Raw genomic sequence first — 18,332 nt, forward strand, 5'->3', positions numbered from 1 at the left:
CCTTTCTTCATGGCAATATTACTGTTTTGCCTTTATTATTCCACAATATGGAAATATACTTGGTAACCACAATGGACACAGGTTAATGGTCAGATCTATGGAAAAGTAAGCCTGCAAATAGTGAGATGTAATGTTTTGGGTTTTTTTTCCAATGTATTTTTTTTTTTTTTTTGGACAAATGGAAGGCAGATATGCTTAATGCCCTACTGCGGAACATTCCATGTAATTAAATAACATCTACATGGAAAAAAACAAGTAGTGGACCCATCACCTTAATGTTACATAGTGCACCATGATTCAAGGGGACCATTAAATAAAATGCAATAAATTGGTGCCAATATGCCAGTGAGGGTCTGTAATTTGTGGCCTGATGTATTTTTGAATTAATCACATTTTTAACTTTTCTTCTATATTATGTTTTCATTATTATTTTTAGTTTGTTTTTATCTGTATTCTACTGACACCTTGTGGTCAAGATATTAAATGCAGCTGACTAAACAAGGATTTTACAATTAGGCTAAAGTAATAAAAGTAGAATATTTAACTGTGTTTATTGCGTCCTTCCATACACTCCAGTTAGACAGGCTATGACACAAAAGCATTAAAAGCAACCGGGGAAAAAATGCAGCATAATCAAAGAATTCAGATGATCCAAACACAATAATCCAGTCATCCATGAACCCTCATCAGTCCCGGGCTGTTTCACCACTCGTCCGCGGCCCGGTTCGAGTCCTCGTCAGCCACAGCACAGTCCAGGTGCCGAACACCGGGAAGCGCAAGGTCCCTTTCGTTTAACTTTTCCAGGAATGAGGAGAGCAAGCGTTTGTTTAAGTGGTCGGTCAGTGTCCGTTCTTCCTCCACCCGCTGCTTGCTGACACATCTGCCCGGTTCTTGATGCTGCGGCTCTGGCTCCTCCGTAGCGGCCTCGGTGTGGTTCAAGGACAAGCCGCTCGACTGCTCCTCTACCCCGGGGTTCTGCTCAGGCGGGGGCCCGGTGTCCATCTTTGATATCAGAGTGGTTTGCAAAGCGGCATTCTCCAGCTCCTTTAAGCGTTTGCTGTGAAGGCCGCAGGCAGCTTCTCTTCCACTCGGATTGTTGTGAGAGGACTCTCCAGTCTGCTCCATCATGGCTCCATCGCACAGACAGGAAAACAAAAGAATGAAAAGGCATGTGCATAGAAGGAAAGGATCGCCCTCTACAGGACTAGAGGAGTAAAATACATTGATAGCAGTATCCAGAGACGAAGTTTACACAAACTGCAAATTTCAGATTACAAGTCACCGTTTATTATTTATACTCCTTGCCCTAACAAGGTTAAGCACAAGTTTAAGTCAAATAGTCGGCACCATTGACATATATCAACACCACTGATAGATATGTCAACACCATGGTCACTTCTTAAATTACACTGAGTTACACCCATACACTGTATAGCCTGAGATTACACCCAAGAATTAGAACAGAAAAGTGGCATTCGGAGCCCTTTAGCACAGAAAATAAGCAGTATATTGTTTAATACTGTGGTTTGTGACATGAAGCACCCGCAATCAAGCGAGTAGCAGAGCACGTATTTTGACTACTCTGGGCTTCCGTACTCAGTATTTGGTTTCCATAGATACCACTTGAGGCAGTAGCACAGACCGAAGCTGCTGTTCCGACAAAGGTAACAGCCTCTTCAACAGCTTTTGCGCTACAAAGCCGAATAAGTCACATATTTGTGTGATTTAAAAAAAACATTTTTGTTTGTTTGTCTGCAGTATCATTATATGTTCGTGGAAACAATAACGCGACATTTACCGAGTTAGCTTTGTGCTAAAGCTACTTACTCCTCAAGGTATGTTATCAAACTAGCTAGCTATATTTTTTAATACGATATTATAGTTCTTTTAGCTAACTTCTAAAATGTTTAATTCTTTCATAGAAAAATTACAACAAGATTATTGGCCTTACAGTATCCCTTAGTGATTGCGTCGCTATGTTGAAGATCATATTATTTTAATGTTGTATTCTTTACGTTATTTCAGTGCATTTCCTGTGGATCATCATGTCTTTTAGAGATTTAAGAAGTAAGACAATAACACTTGTCCAATATCATCATTCAGTTGAACACTACAGACCATGATTTACCCTTTTAGTTTAATGTAACATACATGTGACATGTCCTTCGCTTTAACGTGTTGTTTTATTCGTCAGATTTCACAGAAATGATGAGAGCGTTAGGGTACCCTCGGCTGATATCAATGGAAAATTTTCGAACACCCAACTTTACCTTAGTAGCAGAAATTCTAATTTGGCTTGTGAAAAGGTATGCTCTAACCTTAGCTCTAACACCTGCTTTATTCCTGCTAATTTGTTTTATGGTGTGTACGTCTGCTCAACAACTGTTATATTTTTGTCATTAATCTTCAGATATGAGCCTCAAATGGATATTCCCACAGATGTGGATACAGAGTCAGACAAAATATTTTTCATCAAAGCTGTGGCCCAGTTCATGGTAATTATTCTGGTATCCTATAGTTCTAGTATATTCTTTATAATTTATGTTCACTTGTATTATACCTTTTTAAAGGCGACAAAGGCTCACATTAAGTTAAACACCAAGCGCCTCTATCAAGCTGATGGATATTCAGTTAAAGAGTTATTAAAGATCACGTCTATCCTATACAATGCTATGAAGACTAAGCAGTTGACCTTGGATGATCCAGCTGAGGAAGACAATAGCAAATTCAAGTTTGACCTAAGTTCTCGAGTAGGTATTCTATGTCAATATCTCGATTTTAGCTGCTGACTTGGCTCATTGTTACATTTATAAGAGAAATTATATTACAATATCGTTTGGTTTTCTTTTTAGATTGCAGATCTTAAAGCAGCACGACTGTTGGCATCAGAAGTCACCTCAAAAGGAGCATCTTTATATGACTTATTAGGAAAGGAAGTAGAGTTAAGGGTAAGTTAAATAAGATCAATTTATATCTGCTTTGTTGACTGCAAAATAATACCTCAGCCATATCTCCTTATTGTCTAAAGGAAATGCGAACTGCAGCAATTGCAAGACCTTTAGAAATAAATGAGACGGAAAAAGCACTAAGAGCCGCCATCAAAGAGGTTTTGGTGTGTACCTAACGTTCCATTTAAAATTTATATAGTTAAATTTGTAAAGCACACTGTAAAGCAATATCTGAAGTACTTGTGGGGCTGTTTTTTTAAGGAAAATGTGGAGAAAACTAAAGAAATGCTGGGCAACGTTGTTTCTGATGAGGCGAGCCTTGATGCAAAGATCGAAAAAAAGAGACAGGAACTGGAGAGGAATCGGAAAAGGCTACAGACACTGCAGAGTGTGAGGTAAGTACCAGCCTCAAGCTTTATAAAGCACATGAAAGGTTCATCATTTCACATCTTTATATTTTTGTCTGCTAGACCGGCGTTCATGGATGAATATGAGAAGATCGAAGAAGACCTTCAGAAACAGTATAACATATATGTTGAAAAGTTCAGAAACCTTTCGTTTTTAGAGTCTCAGCTGGAAGAATACCACAGAATAGAACAAGAAAGATTCGAGGTGTGTTGAAAGCACCAAAGTTTTATTTGGGAAACCTGTATTTTATGGTGTTTCACATGAATCGCCTTGTCTTTGTCTTTGTCTATTGCTGTTTTTATAGGAAGCAGAAAACACATTAAGAATGATGCAACAGAAATTAAGGGAAGAAGAGAAAGACCTCATGAAGGGATCCTGTAAGCTCACTGTCTAAAACACTAGAATGATTATTTTGTTTACATTTGTCATGAATTAGTTTATTTTCTATGTAGTGAAGGATGAGGAGTCTGATATTGATGTTCCAGAAGATGATGGTTCTGACAGCGACATTGAGGATAGCCGTCCCTCTAAGCTGCGCCCAACTAGAAATGGCTTCTTAGCAGGTATCGTTTGTGTAATCAATCAATGTTTTGTCTATATCTAAACTGAAACTCACATTTTTGTGTTTGTTGTCTTTAGGCAGAGGAGCCAGGTACTTTGGAAACATGCATGGTGGAGACAGCGATGAGGTATTTATATTACACATATGTTGGTTTATTGAGTCAATATGTTTAATAATCTATGACTCTATGTATTATTTAATAATGTGCAATCTGTTAACCACGTCACTAATTCTTTATCACTCCAATTATATTTTTCCTCTAACATTAATCTGTTTATTCATTCTCTGTTCTATCCCTTAACTTGTATTAAAAAGCCATCTAATGCAGTTTCCAGAAGTACTCTTTCTTTCTCCAAGAAACAATGGAAAATGAAGGTTTGTGAAGGACTCAGATGTAGTGAACTCTTCGGTCCTTTAGTGTGTTCAAAGTTAAAATCCATCCTCACCTTTGGCACAAACAGAACTGCATGCAGAGCACGCAGTGGATATGAGTCCAAGTGTGAAATGTGATGGAAGGATTTTCCTTTTAATATCAGTAAGAAGGTCTTTGTAGATTGTACAGAATTTAAATGTGCGTGTTCAGTCAGACTAGAGATTAGTTTTCTCCACCCCACATAAATTTACACTCGCATTGCCATACATGTTTTTCTTTCATCAGTCAATTTATATTCTAATTGTTGCAGTGAATGGTACAATGGCATGTTCACACTGTCTCACTGTTTAACTAGTCTTTGCCCAGATTTAACCTTTTCCAGACAGTGTGAACTGCTCAGTGGAGCTCAACAGTCCTGCCCACTTCAAGTCCGCTCTGGTCCCAAAAGTAAATTTCCCATTTATTTTTCCTATACATTTTTCCAAAAATTCTAAGAGTTCAAAGGTGCAGGCTAACTAGCTATGTGGTACTACTATCCATATCTTGGTTGTTTTAAATTAAGTAATGTAAAATTATAGGTTTTGTAGTCTTAGTTATCACATAGCTGATTAGCCCTGAACAAGCTTTCAAACTTATTATTATTATTATTTTATTTTATTTTTCGCCTATGGGACAAAAATATAAGGGGAAATTTACTTCCGCGATTCAGCTGGGCTGTCACTGTTGAGCTCCATTACATGGAATCTGATCTTTTTTGAATCAGACTTTATATGCGTACTAATATCTGATTCAGAGATTGTTGATCCTAAATTTGGAGGATCAACAAAACCACATCTATAAATTGTATTGTAATACATCCTATAAGTCCTCCAACATAATGCTCTATAAAATAGTGTTATTGTAAAGCAGCAAAAGTAAGTGAAACATGTCTAGGTAATAAACGTACTTTTGGATTCACATTTGTGACACAAAATGTTTTCTTTGCTTTTAAAGTTTGATCAAGTCTCATATTTCCCTGTGTGACTTCTGTTTCAGACTGAAGGCAGTGAGATTGATGTGGAGGAGGATGAAGAAGATGAAGAGGAAGAGGAGGAAGAGAGCAGGGATTTGGAGGATGACAGTTTGGATGGACCACGTGGTGGTGCACGATCAACCAAAGGGGGCATGAACCCTCCTTTGCTCGAAGAAAGTGACAATGATTTCTGAAAAACAACAAAACACATAAACCAAACAAAACATATACATATTTAAATTTTCTGTATATTCACAATATCACTGTTCAGGAATATTACTGTTACAATATTAAGTTCAAGAAGAAATATTGTATATACATTGTTTTTTGTACATTTTGTTGTAGTTATATTTTTTATATTTAACCTGTTTGTCTTAATAAAAAAAAAAAAAAAGTTTATTTGCTTATTGCTTTTTGTGTCATGTGTTTACATATTCACACCCAGTCAAACTAGTAAATCAAATCTAATGTATTCCCTTTACTATGCCACTGATACAATACACTTGAATCAGGAATGTGTCTTGCCAAGGCTTAAGAAAACTTTGTGGTTTCATCATAGAACTATAATAAAATAAAAGCTTTTATTAAAGATCCATGGGTTTCATAAAACTACAATGAAAAAAATGCCAGTATGTCGTCATCAAAGCGCGCGGTGACAGCGGGAAGGGAAGGGGGTGGTACTGGTAGCTGTTGTCTGATCCACATTATTACAGATTTATCCCATTAATTTGGTATGTTCTGCATTTCTTACTTTGTGCATGACTTTTTATAGTCTAACCAAACTTCTGTTTGAGCCACGGATTTAGGCGTGTTCATTTATCACGAATGATAAGACAAGTTGCCATCTGCTGCTGCTAGCTTGTAGCTACTTCGGTGCTTATGACAAAAAACAAACAAAAAACTTATCAAATGATTACGCGTTAGCTTAAAATATTCGATTTAAAATGTTAGACACTCGTCAATGTCCGACTTCTGATTTCCAAACATATACACGAACTGGTGTTTTAGTTACCAGTAAGTGTTTTAACATATTCTGATCAGTCTGTAGCTTTAGCCTTACATGCTTATCAATCATATACCCACTGTTACACCAGTAGTCCTACCTTTAATTTGTGACACATAAGACTCTTAAAATTATTTGACTGTGAGCTGTGTAAAACCGGTTGTTTGTCTTGTCTCAGCTGACAGGAGGCCCTTGGGATGCCAAAGAAGTTCCAGGGCGAGAACTCAAAAGCAGCCACCGCCAAAGCCCGCAAAGCTGAGGCCAAAGCAGTGGCAGATGCACGCAAGAAACGAGCGGAGGAGGATGCTCTGTGGCAGGAAACAGACAAACATGTGCTAAAGAAGGAGCAGAGGAAGGTAAGATGTAGTGCACACCATAGCTTTCCCTCTCACTTAAAATTATGAAAGGTTCTGTATTACACAAGACTGACTCTCGTGAACTTTTAACTGTTAGAATGCTGTTACCTCATCAAAAACATACCTGGAGTGGTGTTTTGTATTCCTTATTAGGCTCTCTACATATCCAAAGCTGAAAATGCTTTGTTCCACGTTGTGATATCATGAAGCAGAAATTTCCAAATTAACAGCTACCTTTTACCCTTTTACCGTTAGTTTATTAGAACTTGGAAATTGCAGGACTGGAATCATCCACATCATTCTAGTGAAGGTGTATGGGGTTTAAAAACACAGTAGAGCACTTCCTGTATTACAACATGACATCATAAGGTTGGATTTTCTGTTTGCAAGAAGAACTAACATTATACAACAGCATTATAACATATATCAGGCTCTTTAACTAACCCAGTGCTATTGAACTGACAACAATATGCAATACAGGATGATAAAGAGAAAAAGAGACTGGAACTTTTGGAGAGAAAAAAGGAAAACCAGCGACTCCTGGATGAGGAAGCGTCTAAAATCAAAGGAAAATCCACAAAAGAGGCCGGAACCGGAGGAAAAGTGACCCGGGCCCAGATTGAACAGACGCTACAGAATGAGCAGCAGAAACAACAGCAGCAGGAGCAACCCAAAGGTAATTAAGAAATGCCATATACATCTTTTTGGTAGAACATAAGATTTTATTTCTATCTGAAGTTCATAGCCCTTAAAAGTCTTAATTTTAGCAAAAAAAAATATTATTATTTACATTCTCATTTCTGAACCTATCAAAATTCTTGAGTAGCCAAGCCATCCTCACCAAAACATTGTTCCAGTCAACCCTTCAAATACAGACTAGTTTATTTATGCATTATTATCAACTGATTATTTTCTTACTCCAGAAAAGACTCATTTGGAAACCCCTCTGGAGGAGAATGTGAACAGAATAATCCCAGAGGAAGGAAGTGTGGAAGCTAGAACCATAGAAGATGCCATTGCTGTTCTCAGGTATTTACTTCGTCATCATTTCAATGTGTATTTACAAAAGGTGGTTAAATGAGATAGCACAACAGCAAAAATTAACTAATTAGAATATTGTCTTCTTTGTAGTACCGGACCAGAGGATCTTGACCGACACCCTGAGCGCAGAATGAAAGCCGCGTTTGCCTCCTATGAGGAAACCAACATGCCTCGTTTAAAACAGGAGAACCCAAACATGAGGTTGTCCCAGCTCAAGCAGCTGCTGAAAAAGGAGTGGACAAAAGCCCCTGAGAACCCCCTGAACCAGCAGTTTGCTACCTACAATTCAAAGTGAACTCACAGTTTTCTTACCCACCAGGAGTAACCTCAACACTTACTGATATATGGAAAGCCCAAATTACTAAGGCTTAAAAAAGATACTCACGTGTTTATCAAAATGAATTAGGGTTTAGCCCCTGTGATAACTGCATCAGCTATGTATGTGTGGTTTGTCATAACAGACCAGTCGCATGCTTTTAGCACTCAATGAGCAAGCAGTTGGGAACATGTCAGTAATTTATTAAAGTAAATCACTCATTCATCACCACATCTTTTTGGCCTGATATCTTGTTCTTTCTCAACACATGATTGAGATTTGCCAATATATTTTGTTGCCAAACCTACTGGTGCATTTTCATTTTTTATCAATAACTGCCTAAAATAACTTGATGTACACTGTATCTATATCATTATATAATGTAGGTAAAGCATGAACTGAACCAGATCTGGATCCCCAGCTAGTGTTTATGCCGTCACACTCACATCTACTATAGAAGAAGTCACCATGTGCATAAAGTAAGAGTGTGGACAGTCAACTAGTTTTCATTTAAATAATCTGATAATGAACCTTTACTTTTGGAATTGAACATTTGAAAAGTACTGTGACTGCAGTGTTGAGTGCTCTGTTGAATCACAAAAGGTTTTCTCTGGCACAGCAACATTCATGCACTGACTGCTGAGGTGGCAACAGTTCTTGTACACACGGTGACAGCAGACAGCATGTAGAAATTAAACTTTTCTTCATGCAGCACTATGAGGCAAATTATAACAATATTGTTTACATGGACTTAAAAACGGGGCTTGTTAGATTATTAAAATGACGTGTTAGTAGTAAAATGTGATGCGAGTATTCTGAGGTACTAAAATTAGAAAGAAATTGCTGTTTACACACCATTTTAATAATCTCCAGAAATAATATAATAATCAGATTGATATGAATGAAAAACATGTTAAGGTCTTAATTGTTGGAATATGCAATAAAGCAGCTACTCAATAGGCTTGTAATTCTTATATTGCAGCCATTTTCTTCTTGGAAAATCAGTCTAAATCATGTTTTCTATATAGGCCTGTGTTACAGAAAACTGACTCTCTGAGTTCTGAGTTCATGTTATGATGTTACCTCAACAGCAATATACGTGGAGTTGTGGTTTGTTTCATTCACACATTTGAGTAATCCTTTATTACTGATCTGTCTACATCTCCAAAGCTCAAAATGCCCTGCCCCACCTTGTGGTGTCATGAAATGGTTGTTTTCAAGTTAACAGTTAACTTTTACTTTTAGTTCAATAGAGATTGGCAATTCCAGGACTGCAACCATTTAAAGATGGAAACTTTTTTCAGTTTGAAAGAACATCCTAAATAGGCAGGATTTGTGAGTTAAACGTGTGAATGAAACAAAACAAAACAATACTCAATGTATGTTTTTACTGAGGACACAACATTATAACATGGAGCCCTTAAAAGATACACTTGAAATTTACAGTGACTGTTCCATTTATAGACAGATTTAAAAATGGCCTCTTTTGTTCAGACGTCTCTTGTGGTGCTGCAGATAAGAGACATTATAAAGCCCTTTGAACCACAGACTTCAGATGACCCTTTGTTTCCTACTTAAAGCACAGCAATTATTCAATTTCCTTAGCAACCAATAGGTCCACTCCCAAATTAGCGTGATGTCTTTGAGGTGGTTTGTGTGATGTGCTTCATTAATGCGGTGCCTTGATTTTCTTGTTTTTGTTTATTCTCTCTAACCTGTTACTGTACCCTCCCACTCCGCTCTTATTTGCATGGCAACCTTTGCAGGGCCAGTTGTTTTCTGTGCTTCTCTTTCTTCATGTTGAATCTAATCATTACTTTCAAAGGAAGCCATCTTTGCAGCCCCTGTGTTAAATGTGCATGCACCATGTTTAAACAAGCCACTCAGAGCCTGTATCTTTTCTACAAGTGTGGTCCTCCTATCACAAGCTCACAACAAGTGTGAGCCTCCTATAACAAGCCCTGTCAGCTTTAAGAAAACGACTAAGAGAAGACATAGTAAGGTAAGCAATACTTTTTCATTATTTTATTACTTTTAAGTGCCTCAAGTTCAGAATTTCTACAGCAAATAAAACTACTGACCCACAAGGAACATTTTTTGGACACAGTAGCCCACTGAATATTATTGCAGCAAAGAGAAACATATAAATGATACAATAAATTCTAAATAAGTAGCAGAAATAGCTATAATAGAAATGTGTATGTAAGTAAAAATAAAATATAGAAATATAGTAATAAAATATATATCTCAGTTATATACAATAGAAAATAAAGTGGTTTTAATGGTTCTGAGTATGTTTCCACTCATTCAAAAGGTGTTTCAAAGTAGCCTTGAAAAGAGCTGTGTTACATTCTCTGAGATGAACAACCGAGGCATTGCATTAACAAATTCATTGTTATAAAGTAGTTGTGAAATATGTGTATTGTCTAAAACTTTGTCATTTCTATAGTTAGTTGAAATGGTTTCTGTTGAAACTTTAAAATGAAAATATTCAGTTAATAGTTAAAGATGAATGGAATCAGTGTGTCAGATCACTACATACCCTTACTTTTATACAGGTTTACAGTTTCTCTTTCTCTGCCATTTTTTTTTTTTTTTTAACATAGAGTAACTGAGGGCCTGAGGGACAGTTCAGATTTCACAAAATTTGTCAGGTGTGAATGAAAAAACAAAAGTTACAGTGATTACAACATTACAGTTTGAATATAATCACCTTCTGTTCTTGCAGCACTGTGCCAACGCCATGAGGCTGATCCTGGTTAAGCCCACGAATGCCACACGTCGCCTGGACTCTTCAGGGGAGGTCTTTCATGAACCAGATGATGAGCACTTCAACGCAGGGGGTCCATCTTCACCTGCCAAAGCCACAGAGGGCATGTGCGATGGCTACTCTGGTACCCCCATTCAAGTGGCTCCATCCCCTCAACAGTCCAGTCTCCGCTGTGGTCCATCAATGCCCCGAAAAAGACCCAAGAGTGTGTCAAATCACATGGCACCTCTTAAAACTGGTAGTTTGAGATTTTCACCTCTAAGTGATCAGGATTGGCTGTTGCTATGCGGCCGTGTGGAAGATGATATAACTACAGGAGACTTACCAGGAGCAAGTTCAGAGTGTTCAAAACAAAGTGATCCATGGGAGTGCCCTTGTCAAGAAGTATGTTCTCAAAAAGTCCACTCAAAACCTCAAATTCAAGACTGCCTTCCCAGAGTGAGAACTGATAAACATTCGTCATTAGAGACTTCATCACAGTCAGCAAACAGACATGATATTTTGCAGCCAGGAGTTCAAAATGAAGTTGGTATGCAGTGCAGTGTAATGCATCATGAAGGCTGGAAAGGACTTTTGCCTCCCTGTAGTCACTCAAAATCCAAGGATCCAAGTCAAAACTTATTTAACATTCCAATAGATGACACAGAAATGTTAATTTGTCATGATAAACCTGCAGAAAAGTGGAGAGATGTTTTTGGAGCAGGGCCATTGTTAGTTCAGCAATGTCCAAAACAGGATTTGCATTGTTCAAGTGGTAGAGAGGAAATATTTAACAGATCTGATGATCCAACCACTATTTCCAAGTATCATCATGTTCAAGGAAGCTGTAAGGAAAAACGATCCTCTACTCCAGCCATTAACAAAAGTCTCCAGTCCCTGCTCACCAGCCAGTTCAGTTCGATGGAAAACCAAGATTTGATGGTGGAAGAGGAGAGACAGAGGCAAGCGCAGGTAAATGCTGCAAGAAACACATACTCCAAACATAAGTATGTAACTGCATTTGACATATACCACTTTTGTAATTGCAATATAAACAAATTATTGTTTGTTTTTAGTATTCTTACACTTATAAGTATTCAAAAACAGTACTGTAATACAGTCCCTGACAAAAGTCTTGTCGCTTATCCATTTTGTAGAAACAAAAGCTTATAACCTGACTTTAAATGAATCGACTGGTTTTAGAAATGTCTCATATGAAAGCTAAAACCCTCCCAAATTATGCTCAATATACTAAAATAAATTTGCTTCACTGAAGAAAGATTGATCATTTAATGAACACAGAAAGGTCAGATTTTGGCAAGACAAAAGTTCAAAAAAAGTTTTGTCGCCTACAGAAAATTAAACAAATAATTTACTTCAAATACAAAAATATGTTGCATAACGTCAGTGAATTAAGTAGTGGTGCTGTGAGATCCATATTTAATATCTTGTATGACTTCCATGAGCTTGAAGGACGCGTCCATGCGGTTCGACAACGATTCATACAATTGGTTGATGAAGTCATCAGGAATAGCAAAGAAAGCAGTTTTACATGCCTCCCAGAGTTCATCAAGATTCTTTGGTTTTGCCTTCAATGCTTCCTCTTTCATTCTACCCCAGACATGCTCACTGATGTTCATGTCTGGTGACTGGGCTGGCCAGTCCTGGAGCACCTTGATCTTCTTCACCCTGAGAAACTTTGATGTAGAGATAGAAGTATGCGATGGAGCACCATCCTGCTGCAAAATATGACCCCTTTTATGGTTGGGAATGTAAGAGGTAGCTAATACTTCTTGATATTTTTGGCTATTGATATTGCCTTCCACGCACACCCCCATACTGGATGGAACCCCAGACCAGGATTTTTCCACCACCAAACTTAACTGTTTTCTGGGTGAATCTTGGATCCATGTGGGCTCCAGTAGGTCTCCTGCAATATTTGCGGCGGCTGTGATGTAATTCAACCGAGGATTCATCTGAGAAATCCACCTTCTGCCACTTTTCCAGTGTCCATCCTTTTAGCAGGCTGTGGGCCTTGGCAAATGCCACACGGTTTTTTAATTGCCTTTTGTTTAGTGCTGGTTTCTGTGCAGTGATTCGACCATGGAGGCCATTTCGAGACAGAATTCTACAAACTGTTGTGGTTGACACATGGACTTGAGGTGACCAGGTCTGGTGGAGCTCTGCTGCAGTAGAAAAGGGGCTGGCCTTGGATTTTCAAATCAACAAACGGTCCTCCCGAGCAGTTGTCTTGCAGCGTCTGCCGGACCTGGGCTTGTCAAAAACATCTCCAGTCATTTCAGATCTTTTTCTTATTCTTTGTACTTGACGCTGAGACACATTGAAGGTGTCAACCACCTCAGCAGTGGATCTGGTCTTCAGCCTCTTGATAATTAACGCTTTGGTCTCAGGGTGGATCTTAGTCATGTTGTCAGAGGTCAAGTTGCAGTTGATGTGAAGGTCTGGTGTGCTGGGGTTCTTTTTATACACACCCACTAATTGACTGATCAGTAACTGATCACAGGTGAGGCTGTAATCTAGGATTGGGTGCATCATATGACAAGGCGACAAAACTTTTGTCTTGCCAAAATCTGACCTTTCTGTGTTCATTAAATGATCAATCTTTCTTCAGTGAAGCAAATTTATTTTAGTATATTGAGCATAATTTGTGAGGGTTTTAGCTTTCATATGACACATTTCTAAAACCAATCGATTAATTTAAAGTCAGGTTATAAGCTTTTGTTTCTACAAAATGGATAAGCGACAAGACTTTTGTCAGGGACTGTATAATGCCTGTCAAGATATCCATAGTGCTTTATAATGTATCATTCATTCATTCTCTGCATTGGGTGCCCAGGGGCAGACTAATAGAAGTGAGACTGCCAATCTGCCCCATTGGTCCCTTCCACCAACTCACACACACACACACACACACACACACACACACACACACACACACACACACACACACACACACACACACACACACTCCCACACACTCCCACACACTTTCATACTAGGCAAGGGGTCAAGTGTCTTGCCTAAGGATACAATAACAGATTTTTTTGGCCACTATGGCACTTGATACTCCCAGTGGTCTCCCATCCAAGTACTAACCAGGTCCAGCCAGCTCAAATCTTTTTTTTACGTATATATCTTATCTCAGTAGAAAATTGTTAACTTTATAATACTATTTTTTTATAGCTATTTATAGCTGCACTATTTAAGTTTTCTGGTGGAATGTCCACTTCTGCTTTTCTTTATTGAAATGTTATTACTTTACCTACTTTAATTACTTGTAATATTCCTCATTATAACATTGAACATTGCACCAGCATATTAAACCTTATCTCATTCATGCTCACATTTTATAGGTAAATCCTCATCATCCCTCTGGTTCCAAACTGTCCCTGCCTAAGCACAGCCCTCCTCCCTCAGACACAGACATCAGTGAGATCGTAAACGGTGACGCGGTTAGGTCCAGTCTAGCAGATTTCTACTCATCTCAGCCTCTTCAGCTCCTGGAGGACGCCTTCTCCAAAGTGATCCATGAAGACTCCAGTAAAGACCGCAGTGAAAGCCAGACAAGAGACGAGACCAGCAACATCCCTCAAAAGAAGCCCAGAGACATTAGCTACAGACTGGGCCAGAGGAGAGCTCTGTTTGGGAAGCGCAAGCAGCTGAGTGATTATGCTTTAGTTTGTGGGATGTTGGAATTATCATCATGGTGATTGAAACAGAGCTCTCCAGAGGGGTGTACACAAAGGTAAGAGAGTCATGTCATGTGGGCATTGAAATACTGATATCATAAATGTTGTCATCATTTATAATAATACAAAAAATCCTGCTGAAGGAGCTCTTTAAGTTAAAATAATAATAATAATAATATTTTTTTTTTTATCCAAATAAGGGTAGGACTATCAACTGTAAAATTATCCACAAATGTCCAGAACTATGAAATATGGGATATATCAAAAGATAAACAGGAGTCTTATTCATTGTATATTTCACATAGTGTCTTGCTGATTTTGTCATTATTATTCTAACTATATTGAAAATGCATTTTACATTACATTCATGCTCTATTTAGGATTCTGCCTACTCTTTTGCCCTGAAAGGCCTAATCAGCGTTTCTACAGCTATTCTTCTGGTCCTCATTGTGATGTACCACGCAAGAGAAATTCAGGTAAAAGCAACTAGACCAGGGAACTAAGGGCTCTGTAGCTTTATTAATTCATTCCACACTCAGAAGTGGTAAGATACTTGCAATGTACTGTGGGACAGACAAAGTTTGGACTTTTTTCTACTCCCTTTCAGAAACATGTAAATTACTTAACTATATTCCTTAATTACTATGTTCAAAATAAAAGTTATTTAGAAAAGGTATCTGCAACTAGTAAAACAACCATACATCCACATAATGAATTTTACAGGAAATAGTTTTAAATTAAACACATTTGAATAAAAACTCATAAAAACTGTGCTGTGTGACCAGCTCTTCATGGTTGATAATGGAGCAGATGACTGGAGGATTGCGATGACCGTGGAGAGGGTCCTATTTGTTGCATTGGAGCTCCTTGTGTGCGCGGTCCACCCCATCCCGGGTCAGTACGTCTTCACCTGGACCACTCGATTAGCCTTTAGCCATACCTCCTCTGTGGCGGATGCAGATGTGGACATTATACTCTCTGTGCCAATGTTCCTACGCTTGTATTTGATTGGACGAGTCATGCTCCTTCACAGTAAACTGTTCACAGACGCGTCCTCACGCAGCATCGGGGCGCTCAATAAAATAAGTTTCGACACCAGATTTGTGATGAAGACTCTGATGACCATCTGTCCAGGGACAGTCCTGCTGGTCTTCAGTGTGTCCTGTTGGATAATAGCAGCGTGGACAGTCAGAGTATGTGAGAGGTATCTGATGCAATGTATCGCTTATGGACAGTATTTTTCCTCTATATAATACATAATATTTCAAGTTGACATAGATGTCATGCTGTAGAACATTCCAGGTAGAGCAATGACATATTCATAGAAATAAGAAAATTTCAGATCCCCAACCAAAAAGTTATATAGTGTACCTTTAATAGTTTTTAAAAGTGATAGGTACGTTTTGCCACACTGTGGAACATGCCAGGCAAAGCAATAACATCTTCATGAAGACAGGTATCACACACATGCACCACCACCAGAAGGGTGCAGCTTTAGCTTACTTTTTGATTGGGAATTATTTAATATGCTTAAGGAAAAATTATGTTTTATCATAGACTGTATAAAGAAGTGGACTAAGGGAGTGTGACATCACCCATAGCGTTTGGCTCCAGTCAAATGAAGCTCACAATGCTAGCAATTACAGGGGCGAATTTGGAGGCAAGCTTCATATTAGGAATGAGAATGTACTGAGGGACAAAACAGCAAAATAAAAACACCAGAATCATTTAGAGCGGGTTAATACAAACATTTTAAGACCAAAATGACGAGAGAGGGGTAACAATTTCTCAATGTAAAGTCAATGGGAAACAGTGCTGGTTTATGGTTTTAACACAATACTAGTATATTTTTGGATGTTTCAGGGTGGCGTGTATTAGTATTTTGTAGTAACATCATTGATAGCATTAGCATAAATTATTTTAGTGTCACTTTTAAGCCCCAGTGTTGTGGAAATGGTAGTGGTAGGAAATTAGAAGTGGTATCAAAAATATTCAGCTGTAGTAACAGTAGCAGGTAGTAGCAAGTAGGTGTAGAAATAGAAGACTTGTTGATGTAGTGGTTACACCTGTATAGAGTTTTCTGATAACATTCTTCCTCCAGTGTATAATTATTTATCTGTTGCTGCAGGTACCACGATGCTCAGGAGGTCACCAGTACTTTTCTTGGAGCAATGTGGTTGATCTCAATAACCTTCTTGTCTATTGGCTATGGAGACATGGTCCCTCACACCTACTGCGGTAAAGGGGTTTGCCTTTTGACTGGGATCATGGTAAGTGGTCTGGGGGTATTGTTTAGTTCTGAGAGATTTATAACGCTATTTTCTATGTTCACAGGGAGCTGGATGCACTGCCTTGGTTGTTGCTGTTGTTGCAAGGAAATCTGAATTGACGAGGGCTGAAAAACATGTTCATAATTTTATGATGGACACTCAGCTTTACAAAAAGGTATCTTTATTATATGCTATTATAAAGAAATAACTCAGTCATACCTTTATCAACATAGGTGCACTATGTAACTTTTCTGCTGGAAGAATTGCCACCTGTTCATCTCCATGTCATTATCTTCATGGACACAAACAGGTTGTGCCACCATGCCAAGTTACAGATTGTGGAGAAATAAACCTGTTCACAGTAATAAGATATAGTCAATGTATTATTTGTCATCATTAAAACACTTGAATTGAATAAATATAAAATAAGATAGATAAGTTTAATGTAATATTGTGGAACATTCCAAACAAAGCAACACTTTAAACTCATACTTCACTCAAAAATATATTCCTATGGGCGAACACAGAAAAACTGTCACATAATAGGTTTGTTTCACAGATAAAAAACACAGCAGCCAATGTGTTGAGAGAAACTTGGCTCATCTATAAAAACACCAAACTGGTGAAGAAAATAGACCATTCAAAAGTCCGGCACCATCAGCGAAAATTCCTCCAAGCTATTCACCAGTAAGCCAAAGTCTTTGCTCTGTAATTTTATGTTTTGTTCTCACTCTTTATAAGGGGTTGTTTTAATATTTTAGATTACGAAGAGTCAAAATGGAACAGCGAAAACTAACAGATCAAGCAAACACTGTAGCAGATCTGGCTAAGGTTTTGTAAAAGCAGGTTTTGTGGTATCAGTGTCAGTATAAAACATAGCTGAAATGTTCTTGTCTTGCAGACTCAAAACATGATGTACGATTTAGTATCAGAGCTGCAGCACAGAAGTGAAGAGCTGGACCAAAGGATCGCGGCACTAGAAGAAAAACTGGACACTATTCTCCTCTCAGTGCAGTCACTTCCAACAGCTCTCTCCCAGGCAATAACGAAGTTACAAAAGGATTTCCTGGATGATCTCGCTTGTCGGGTCCACTTCCTCTCATCCTCTCTGAGCTCCGAGTGTTGCTCCATCCCTGTGAGACAGCTCTGCCCAGGCCCAACCACAGCAGACACACAACACAGCCAATAAGAAAAACTGTACAACTTTGATCACTTACAGCAGCAGTTATAATGGGAACTTTATGCATAGATGATTTATTTGTCTGTCATTTTTGTTATCATTATCTGTTAAGTTTTTTTGTGCACTTGATGTTATGATACTTGAGTTTTACAGAAAGATTGGGACTGTGCTGCTTCAGCTATAGTTTTAGTCAACAACATTGTTACGCAATTATGGTCTTCATGAACAGCAGTGTTTATATAGCCTATACACCATTCACTAATCAAAATTGGCCAAGCTATAAGCACATTGACACAAAGGCCTACGCATCCTGATAGGCATGTCACTTTCGTTTTGGGGATAAGCACATTTTACATTTACGCCATTAGTTAACCAAAAACAAACCAGAAACAGGGTGCATTATA

General features: G+C 38.3%; 3 protein-coding genes across 3 annotated transcripts; all 3 read left to right on the forward strand.

The window, feature by feature from the left end:
• The first annotated feature begins 1,555 nt into the window (after positions 1–1,555).
• On the forward strand, positions 1,556–5,662 carry LOC110160211 (clusterin-associated protein 1 homolog). The gene is made up of 14 exons (XM_020924851.2): positions 1,556–1,664; positions 1,759–1,835; positions 2,026–2,067; positions 2,195–2,306; positions 2,411–2,495; positions 2,571–2,750; positions 2,853–2,948; positions 3,029–3,112; positions 3,210–3,343; positions 3,419–3,560; positions 3,661–3,733; positions 3,809–3,919; positions 3,996–4,045; positions 5,327–5,662. Exons 3-14 carry the CDS (start codon positions 2,046–2,048, stop codon positions 5,495–5,497), a joined length of 1,260 nt encoding a protein of 419 aa, XP_020780510.2. The 5' UTR covers positions 1,556–1,664; positions 1,759–1,835; positions 2,026–2,045; the 3' UTR covers positions 5,498–5,662.
• Positions 5,663–5,941: 279 nt separating this feature from the next.
• ccdc124 (coiled-coil domain containing 124) lies at positions 5,942–8,326 on the forward strand. The gene is made up of 5 exons (XM_055165361.1): positions 5,942–6,034; positions 6,485–6,662; positions 7,143–7,338; positions 7,586–7,691; positions 7,794–8,326. Exons 2-5 carry the CDS (start codon positions 6,504–6,506, stop codon positions 7,996–7,998), a joined length of 666 nt encoding a protein of 221 aa, XP_055021336.1. The 5' UTR covers positions 5,942–6,034; positions 6,485–6,503; the 3' UTR covers positions 7,999–8,326.
• A 2,558-nt stretch (positions 8,327–10,884) lies between these two features.
• On the forward strand, positions 10,885–17,943 carry kcnn1b (potassium intermediate/small conductance calcium-activated channel, subfamily N, member 1b). The gene is given in 10 exon segments (XM_055165360.1): positions 10,885–11,740; positions 14,143–14,476; positions 14,479–14,534; positions 14,859–14,954; positions 15,264–15,682; positions 16,607–16,748; positions 16,813–16,923; positions 17,308–17,435; positions 17,510–17,579; positions 17,650–17,943. Coding segments are annotated over 10 exon segments (2,490 nt in total). The 5' UTR covers positions 10,885–10,894; the 3' UTR covers positions 17,938–17,943.
• The last annotated feature ends 389 nt before the right edge of the window (positions 17,944–18,332 follow it).

The sequence above is a fragment of the Boleophthalmus pectinirostris genome, unplaced genomic scaffold, assembly GCF_026225935.1.
Source record: "Boleophthalmus pectinirostris isolate CB_2022bp ecotype Guang Dong unplaced genomic scaffold, ASM2622593v1 HiC_scaffold_7, whole genome shotgun sequence".
Classification (NCBI taxonomy): Eukaryota; Metazoa; Chordata; class Actinopteri; order Gobiiformes; family Gobiidae; genus Boleophthalmus; species Boleophthalmus pectinirostris.